Below are 10,279 nucleotides of genomic sequence, written 5' to 3' on the forward strand. Positions count from 1 at the left end.
TTCAGCAGAAAGACCTCAGATGGGATGAGACTGCTGGAGCGGGGGGCTTCTATTAATGCCAGTGTCAATGACCAGCTATTTATCAGCGTGTCAGCTAAGAGTGACCTGGCTGATGCCCACTTGATTGTGCAGTCCTGTCAGGTTCTGGGCAACCAGGACTCTTCCAGTGGCTTCTTCATCATACAACAAGGGTAAGAGCCTTTTGCCTCCAGATCACATCAAATCTAGCCTTGCTAAGTGCCTGAGTCTCCATGACCCTTTCATAGCCGTCCAGTGAAAAGAACTGGTGGTTTCTGTTCCAGTCCATCTGTAGCTCCCAAAACTGCCCTTACCCATCAGGCCCATTAGAGAAATCCAGAACCGAAAGGACCACAGATTGACCTGCCCCTCTAGGCCTAAAATTGACTCTACTATGAAAAAGGCTGACCTCCCGTTGGTTGAAGGGTTTCATCAGAGCAGCAGAGATGGGACCAGAGGCTATACCCTGCTGACAGACATCACTGAGACTATCCTCACAGACCAACACGGTAGAGGAGGGCAGTCCCAAGGTACTGGCACTGCAACTAGTGTGCAACTCCCCTGAAACACACTCCTTCCAGTGGAGAATGGGAGCCTGGGTGTTTAGTGGTAATCACTGCATAAGCATATACAAATATGAAAAAAGTAAGTTAATGGCCTGGCGATAGCAACATTACTGACAGGCATTTTTCCTCTTTCAGTTGCTTGAATTACAAGGCAGCCAAAGAAGTGAGTTTGGAAGACTCCAAGGACAAGGTTTACAGCCTCAGGCTCACCTCCATAGCAGACGTGGTTTCTGAGGTGCTTCATTGCTTCGCTACACCTCCTATCTCAGTGAAGCCACATTTTGGCATGCATGAGAGATCTCTGAGTCAAGTCTGTTCCACTTGCTCTCTCTGTTCTCCCCCACGCCCAGATGAACACATCAGAAAACACAGGGACACCTCCTCCTATCCGTCTCCTACCCCTAAAAACAAATATTTTCCTCCCTGAAAAAGCACATGTATGTGCCTCTTCTTGCATATGCAGAGTGCTTGACAGACACTTATCCATGCATACAGTAGCACCATGGATGTTCTCAGTGTGCTTCTGAGCAATGTGTTGCCTGGCTCCTGCCTTCTTCCTTCTGCAAAATGTGCTAGAGACATGAAAGAGAAACTATTTTCTGTCTCCTGAAAATTCAGTGCAAGAAGCCCCTGCCAACCCTGCACATGCTCAGAAAAACACAAGCAAAGACAACTTCACTAGTGAAGCTGGCTCAAAAGAAGACAGCCTGTATTTGCATTAAAGTTCTCTCTTGTTTTCCCTCATGAAAGCCCAAATTCAAGAGCAGGCAGCAGAGAGAAAGGCAGATGGCCAATCCACAGAGGGCTATCCACAGTGGCCAATCCACTGAAAGGAAAAATTTTTGCCACAGGGGCACAAATAATCTAAAATCCCAAGCAGCAATGTAGGAGGCAGGTTGGTAAAACACTGAGTCAGTGCTAGGAATTACAGCTTAACCAAGATCTGCTGTCCTTGTTTCTAGGTGTTTGTAACTTGTGATGTGAAGCTATGCTGCAGCCCAAGCAAATTCAGGCTATGTTCTTCAGGGTGCAAGTCCTTTAAAAGCCACAATGCCCTGAGGAAGATGCTGGAGACAAAGATCTATCAGATCAGTGCTGGGCCCATCCGGATCAGCAAGAGCCCCTCCAGTGGTAAGAAGTTATTAAACTCCTGGTGCGTTTGACCCAGTCTACAAGAGGGAAGGCTGGAAGCAGGCTGGTATATTATCCCAATGGAACAAGGTTTTGCCATAGACAGCACAAGCAGCAGTTTGCTTTAGGTTTTGCTATCCCTGCCACTTATTAGGGTAAACTCTAAGCAACAAGATACACCGTAACGGGGAGCCAGTGAAGGATGCACAGTCCCTGGAAATCAGGTTGAGGTTGCCAGTTGTCAAATATTAGGTAGTCCCAATGTTAATAAAAAATGAGATTGGACAGTCCTGATTTTTATAGATTGGAGAGTCTGGTCAAGAGATCCCTATCCCCACCCCTCCCTTTTCTTTTTTTTTTAGCCATTGGATACTTGTGATTTGACATTACCATACTGCTTCAATGTTATGCAATTGAAAGATGTGAAAGAACTGGGTTTGTTTCATTTAAAAGAGACTAAAGGGTGACACACAGTAAGTCTTCAAGTGAAGTTACTGCAGAGGAAGGTTATAGACTGTTCTCCATGTCCCCCCTGGGGTAGGACAAGAAATAATGGGCTGAAACTGCAACAGGAAGGTTCTGGCTGGACATTAGGGAAAACTTTCTAACTGTGAAGAGAATTAGACACTGGAATAGAATAACTATGGAGGGTGTGGGAATCTCCATTACTGGAGATTTTTAAGAGCAGATTAGACAAATGTTTATCAGGTCAGTTTAGAAATGGTTTAAGAACAATTTAATCCTGTTTGGGGTGGGAGGATGGATTGTGGGGGCCCTTCTGGCCTCTTTTCTATGATTTTGTGAATCCCAGCTCCTTGATGAGGTTAAGTCTGCAATGCTGAAAATTAGAATAGGCACAGGATGTTTTTTTGTCATGTTGCACTTCTGACTCCAAGCTGGTAGAGAGAGTAGTACCAGACACTTCCCACATGCCTGTTAGTCATCTTATCTGACAAAAGGCTCCAACAAGCCAGAGTAAACTGCAATTGTTTTGCTTGCTGCTGGTTTAAAAACCCCCTCAATGGAGTGTCTGGTCCTCAGGATGGTGCATACATCAGGGAAGGCTTCTGGATCAAGTCTGAGTTAATTTTGATTAGTCCGGGTTGACCTTTGTAATTCACAAGAGCCACAGAGGGATGCAGCAGCCAACTATTACTTTAACGTATTGGTGAAGCCTGGCAACAGTGCTATGGCATAAGGTTTGGGTGAGAGGAGAAACAATCCAGCCACTGAAGCAAAGAACTGCATGACAGAACTACAGCAGAGCTCCAGACCACAAAGGGAGATGGCAATGCTTATTGTATGCCACTAACACCAAAGAATCATAAACTGCTGTATTGATTTCCTTTCTCTTTAGATTCCACTTGAGAATCCTCTAGGTAAAACTTCATCTCTTTAAGCTTATGCAGATGTTAATATCAGACCAATAAAAATGTAACCATTCTGCTAGGTATTGTCAGCAGCAACAAGAGTGGGTTTCCAACACGTAAGGCTTCTTTTTAAACTTCACCATCTACCAAGGGCACCTGAAGAAGCAATGCTTCCCCTCTTGTAGGCACTGATCTTATTTATAAGGCAAGGAATGCCTTGATAAGGGGGAAAGAACCACAGCATTAACAATGGAAAATACAGAGAAAAAAAAAGAATCAACCCTGTGTTTCTATTGGGGTGTCAAACATATGGCCTGTGGAGCCCTATGATCTGGCCTGTAGGTCTCAGACTGGCCCTGTATGTAATGCACAGAGCTAGTCTGGTGCACAGGCTGGACCCAGCCTTGCAGGCACTGCAACAAGGCAAAGTGATAGAGCTTCAGCATTCACATGTGGTAGAATCAATGTAGATGGAGTGACGTGCAGGATTAGTCTGGCCAGGCACTGCATCCAGAGCATGCCCCATGTTGGTCCTCCACACCATATGTAGCTCATGCAGCCAGTCCAGCTCCATGAAGCACACACTAGCCCTGCAGCTCCCTACCAGACTGGCTCTGTGTGCTGGCTCCAGCACACACAGTCAGTCTGGTGCCTGATTAAGACAGGCCCCAGAGCCAATACACAGGGTCAGTCTAACACAGTTGCCGCATGCAGCCTACATACTTCATCCTGGCTCCTCTGTGCTGTGTGCACTGCCTGTGGTGCTGAGTCCAGCCTGCATGCAGTGCAAATCCTTGAGTAGGGCCAACATATTGCATGTGGCACGCAGAGCTGGATCAGAAACATGCATTGCATGCATAATCTTGGATCAGCCCTGCATGCTAACTCTAGTGTGGTCCCAACCCATCCCACACAGCTGGGTGAGTTTGACACTCGTGCTTTGTATAAATAGCAAGCCCAGCATCTCCCCTCACAAGATCTCAGGAACCAGCCCTTTACTCCATTTCTTCCCATTGAATGTCCAGTGGATAACTGTCCTGTTGACACAGCTTCTGTTGGGACACCCAACTCAGTTTGTTGGTCACCATGCAGTCCCAGAATCTGCAATTCCATCTCTAGTCACTGGGGGGAGATGCTGTCAAAAGCAATGTCTCATTGCCACCTTGAGCTGCAGTGCTGCCTCTGTGCTCATATTTTCATTATGATGCCAGCCCTAGTCACAATGCTATCTTCATACTGCTCCCTCCTGCCACACTGTTCTCTTACCAATCCACTCCCCGTAGTCCAAATCCCATCTCTGTGCTGCCACCTCTGGCTACAGTGCTGTCCCTGCCCAATTGTCTCCTACAATGCAGCCGCCTCCAAGCATAACACCACATCCCTACCTCCACCCCTCACTTGATACTGGGCAGAAGCACGTCACTCCATCTACATTGTTTCTACCACATGTGGATGCTGAAGCTCTATCACTTTGCCCTGTTACAGTAATTGACAGCATGCCATTACAGCATGGAAGGGAATCAATATCATATAGGACCTCTGAGTGGAGCCCGCGTAAAATCCCTTTGTACTTCCTCTTTCACATATCCCAGCCTCACGATCCCAAGATGCGTGACAGAGGCTTCATTTATAAACCCTCACGCAGTGCATAGTGAGGTCTGCTGCCCTTCCATCGTACAATAAGAGTAAAGGTTCCAGAGATCACTACTGCCAAAACAGAAACAAATTTCAGCCAAAACGAAATAAATGTCCTCACTGGCAGAACAGGGGTAATGCATGCGGATGTTCTCTGTTCAGGGTGACTCGGACTTATTCAGTGCATAGCATAACAATAGAGAGCTCCTTCTATGAGCTTGGAACCTCAGCGTGCAAACAGTCCTTTTTAGGTTTCCTTTTAAGAGGCATGGAGGGCATCTTTTGGCAAACCAAAAAAAGCAAAGATATGTAAACTTCTGCTGCGGAGAAAAAGAAGAACCTGTTCTTTAAAAAAAAAAAAAGCATAGACAAATACAGGTACTCTTAGCTCAAGCCAGTGAAACTGGTGCCTTGCTTTCATGAACACCAAAATTAACCTAAAAAATACAATGTGAGCATTACAGCCTGGTGTCAGATTACTTGATGGGTCTCTTTTCCAGTAGAAGGGCCAGGGTACAGAAATAAGCCAGTGACTAGCACTTGTGTGTTTAAAAGGGGTTTGGAGCATTTTCCATGGGGCAACTCCTCCAGCAACTTTTAACACTTAAAATCTCCAATAGTTTTCCTCCACATGAGACTTGAATATATTCTGCCCCTCCATCCTCTCCCTGCAGGTACCAACCACACTGCCTTGGTGGTGGGTGTTGTGCTGGGATGCACAGTGATGTGTGTTGTCTTCCTGCTGGTGAAGAAGTCCTTTGTGGGAGTGCCACACAGGAATGTGTCCTTAAGAACATAGGACCATTGCCGCAAGGGGCCTCAAAGGAATTAGGAAATTTGAGAAGACACCTTTGCCCTTTCCTCATTCAGATTCACCACTGTAAACATCTCAGCTACAAGTAAATTGTGAAAGGCTTCATGATTCCTGATAGAGAACAGAGAACAAAATATTGGATAAAAACCCTCTTTTGTAGAAGCCATCCAGCATACAGAGCTGGAAGCACAGCCCATGCTCTTGGTAACTAGCACTGGTAGGTTAGTGGGTAGTAAGGGTTTGCCCACTTTGTGGTTTTTAGTAGGCTAAATTCATTGCCAGCATGCACCAGGGACTCCACCCACTCTCCAAAGTTGCTACCCTCACAACCCTCTTTATTTCAGTGATTGCCTGTAATTCTCCCTCCCCGCACATCTCTCTTCATGCCAATGCCTTTGTGTGCCCTCTTTTCCATCATACCAAATCCTTTTCCCCCACCCCGACATCAAGGTATGACAGGGGGCCTGTGTTCACTCCCTTCCCTTATTCATTGTTGAGCTGTTCAACTCAAATGGACAGAAAAGAGATGAGCATTTCTATGTTAGGTGTTAATGCCTTCTTTCATCAATCTTTCTTTTTTGTTTTTGCTCAAAAGGCAATCACACAACTGACTAAAGCAGTCTCTGATGGCAAGTGCTCTATCTGCTCCATATTTCCCTCCAATTCCCCGCTCCCCCCATTAAGGTTCTGTTCATTAACCCCTTCAACAGTCCCTGAAAGTACAGAACCACGCACCATGTTTAAGAATTACTACACTGTATTTCAACAAATACCATCAAATTGTCTGAGCTAGAAGGCCCTGCACACAAGGCAGCACTCCCAGGTTCTTGTAAATCAGCCCCAAGAGTTGAAGATATCTGCCCCTCCAAGCAGGCAGTCATGCATGTTGTTCTAGGAAATAACTTCTCCTGAACTTAAAAAAAAAAAACATGGCTGAAGATTGCAAAAAGCGCACAATATTGGAATTTGTGGGATTCCATAGGATTTTTAAATGCTTTGGAAATTCAGGTGCTGAGCCGTTTGCTTGGGGCATGAGTTCTGACTTATGTATGCACCATGGTGGGGAATACGAAGATCACAATCAAGCGACACAAGAGTGATTTATGTTCTGGAATCCCTGTGGACATTGGTTAAAAATAAAGTGAAAACCCAAACACTTCAGTTCCAGCTCTGGTCTGTCAATGACTTGTCTATAGTAAGACATTAGCTCACGTTTGAGTTACCTTACTTGAGAGCAGTCACAATTTGGTATAGTTGGATTGACAAATCATAAACTGTGCCAACTCAAGCAGTAATGTGTAGTCCCTTTCCCACCTCATTACTAGTTTGAGCTTCTGCCATGTCCTCTGATGAACCAGCTCAAATTCAAAATGCCAGACTTGAGCTAGAGATGGGTGTTGGGTCAGGAGCACTTAAATTACACCAGAATCTAATACTACAGTAAAGACATGCCCTTAAAATTGATGATTTGCATAAATTACTGATGCTCATGTAAATGACTGGCTCTCCAACTAGTGTCCAGTGTTCACCAGCAGGCTCTAAAGCACTTTTTGATGGGCAAGACAGCCAACTATTTTGAGTAGGCAGTAGAAGCAAGATTTATGAATTTTAAAGACATTCCCATCATTCCAACTCTTCATTATGCACACCACTTTGAGAACCAATAGTGCCATTACTATTCAGGGTAATGTAAACCTATCCAAATGCCTAAGAGGGGCTAAATTAAAAAGCTATCCTTCTGAACTGCTGGATTCTGCAAGAAGAGAAATAAGTTGATGCCCTCTCATTTTGGGATGAACCTAGAGAGGCTAGCTCTCAATATTTATTTCTCCTTCCTACTCAAGCTTTTCAAAAGACAGGCTTTTACAAGTGAGAATATACCTAAAAGCTGTATGCATCCTGGATTAGGCATAGGAACTGCCTATCATAATGACTGGTACCGTCTTTCTGTTTCTGCATGCTCTTCTATCAACAGATGCTCCTGCCCTGAAGTTAGACTATAAGCTCTTTGGGGTGGAAACCCCTCCATTTTGCTCTGTCAGTCCACTGCCAAGAGCAAAAGGGTCCTAGACATAGGACTCTGGCCCCGAAGGTAGTTTATTATTGCAGTACCATTTATCTCTCAACCTGAGGTAAAAGCCTGGCAGACATGTTTTGGTAGTGAAGACAAGACCTCATACCTCAACAACTCCTGGCATTATGGTGTCATCTCTTCTCTTTTGTCATAATCTAGTGCAGGGTGGCCAACCTGCAGCATCTGTGCTAGAAGTGACATGAGCAGCCTGTGTGGCACAACAGCAGGTAGGGGAGCAGACAGACAGCACAGCAGCAGATGGGGCAGGTAACACAAGGCAGAGCAACAGATCAGACATAGGAAGGGGATCAGAGTGCCACTCGGGTAGGGTACAGGACTAGTGCATGACACCACACCCAAAATAGTTAGTAAGATCATCTTCCCAGTACCTCCTACATCAGCAGACCCCTTTTCACGGTGTCCCATCCTGTCATTCTCCATTTACCGTATCAAATTCCAAGGGTCTTTAAGGCCTTCACCTGCCTTTTGCTACTTAGCCACCTTTACTTCTCACTGCACAGTGCTCTGCTCTGCCAGCCTTGCAACACTGCCTCTCCTGGCTCCATCCTGTACAAACTCTTAGCTAGTCTCTAAGGGTGCTCCTTTCTCCTCACTGAAATCCCCCCTTCCAACTGCCCCTTTAGTAAGCCATTTAAAAGAAATTAGCTAAAAAAGCTCATGTAGAAAGACCAGACAGGAAGACTGCTCTAAAGAGCATAACCCACAACTTTCCCCATATAAAAGGATTTGGGCATTTGGCTCCCTCAGTGTCTGAAGCCAATTCTAGACAGATTTTGTACTGGTTTAACTATTTTGGTTAGAGTGCCCTGCTCCAGTGCTGTAGCCATATGTAACAGGAGTCATATCAAGACTCGGGTATATCAGTATAAAAGTGCCTTGTAACAGAATAGATATTTCTGGATGGGAAGGATAATAAGCTATACCTATATTAACACTTCTGAAGGGTCATCATCACTGCGCCTAGAGATGGGGAGCTCTGTAAAACTAATCAACAGCAGTATCATTATGCACTAGCCTTGTGTGCAAACTAGACTTTTATCAGTTCTGAAACTGGAACTTTTACAATGCCTGCAAGCTATCAATTTCCAAAGCAGAAGGCCACTAAAAGTTTACAGATTCCCACAATCCAGAAATGTACTTCCGCTATGATGGCAATGCAACAATGAACTAGCTTCCTACATACACAAATTGCAATCACTGCCGTATATTTACTGGATGCATTTAATGTCCGTAGCAGCCCAAGCGCTCCACTTACAGCCCGAGTGCTCCACTTACAGAATTCTGAAGTCATTTGATAACCGAACGTGCACCAGATCCAATGAAGCAATAACACATGTAGGGAAGACTTCCTTTTCACTGCACAAAGGGCTGATTAAAAAGTTAAACAGTGTTTCAACTGACACTGCAGTGAAATCATAAAATGTGTTCAGAGGAGATGCTGTCTTGCACAAATAGTTGCTCTGTCCACAGAGTTGTCATAATGTCTGCCACTATTTATAGGTCATCACGAAACAAAAACAAAAAAAAAAACAACTTACATGTAAAAAAAACTCTGCAAGTAAGAAAAACAGCAAAGAAACCCAGTGCAAGTTTTAACTTAGCATCTTCCTCTCGCCTTGACAAAGCTTAAGGGCAAGAGCACGACTCACAAGGATCAAGAAAGAAAAAGTGTAGGAACTTAAGGTTAAGCTAAGAACAAGGAGTTAGAGAGCTCTGCTCCTGAGGTCCCTTCCTAACCTATCTTGCTATAAGGTAACACTGGATTTGTTTCTCAGAGAAATAATGCTAAATTGTTTCATGATGATGTGCTGTGATAAGTAAGAATGCACTTGCTATTTATGATGTGTAAGGTAAATTCAATAACTTGGGGTAGGCGAGAGGGGTACCCACCCCAGAAGCCAGGTTAGGAGTGTCAGGTTTGACCTAAAAACCACTATACAAAGCCCAAGCAAAAGTCTCTGTTATATAACTAATGCCCATCTGCAATGATAAGGAGGAGACAGTCTTAGATAAAGGAGGCTTAAAAACAAAAACAGAATCAGAGGACTAGGGCAAAAAGCTAATTTAAATACTAAAAATCACACCCCTAGGTGAGAAGAAAGTATGCTAATGAAACATACTGTCATGACCCAAAAGGCATGATTGTGTGCGCGCGCTTCGGCACCAGAATTATCCCCGTCAAGTTGCAGAGCATTGCACAGGAGAGTTTCCTGTAGCAAAAGGAAACCCCGGTGCAGGGACGAGTTTCCCGCCTTTTCTGCAGCTTCTTTTGCAGAGTGCATTGCTCATGTTGCAAGAGGAATGCACGGTGCAAAAGAGTTCCCGCCACCGGTATGCAAATTTGTTCCCCGTGATTGGCTAGTGCTAAATTGTTCACATGTGGCGGCTAACGATTGGCTTGTTAGCCGTATAAGAGGCTTGAGCAGTTTCCGCCGAAGCCGAAGAGGACTCCACATCCATCTCGTGGGGACTCTGGGTACACGGCAGGGTAAGAGAAACCCTGTGTGAGAACCAGAGGAGCGTGGCGGCCTGATCCACCGCCCACCTCTTTCCGTCTTCGAACGCAACTTTTATAAGACGTACTTACGATTTCTATTTTGGTGGCTCGCTCACCCAGAGCATCCGGAGCTCTGCACCGTGGAGCCTAGCA

General features: G+C 45.0%; 1 protein-coding gene across 1 annotated transcript in view; it reads left to right on the top strand.

The window, feature by feature from the left end:
• The window catches only part of LOC112549524, a 34,844-nt gene extending 27,958 nt beyond the window's left edge, over nt 1-6,886 (top strand). Inside the window, 4 exon segments of the mRNA XM_025198552.1 lie at nt 4-191; nt 720-819; nt 1,547-1,715; nt 5,395-6,886. Of these exon segments, the coding sequence (XP_025054337.1) occupies nt 4-191; nt 720-819; nt 1,547-1,715; nt 5,395-5,519 (582 nt within the window). The 3' untranslated portion in view covers nt 5,520-6,886.
• The last annotated feature ends 3,393 nt before the right edge of the window (nt 6,887-10,279 follow it).

This window comes from Alligator sinensis, unplaced genomic scaffold (genome assembly GCF_000455745.1).
Source record: "Alligator sinensis unplaced genomic scaffold, ASM45574v1 scaffold907_1, whole genome shotgun sequence".
NCBI classification, from domain to species: Eukaryota; Metazoa; Chordata; order Crocodylia; family Alligatoridae; genus Alligator; species Alligator sinensis.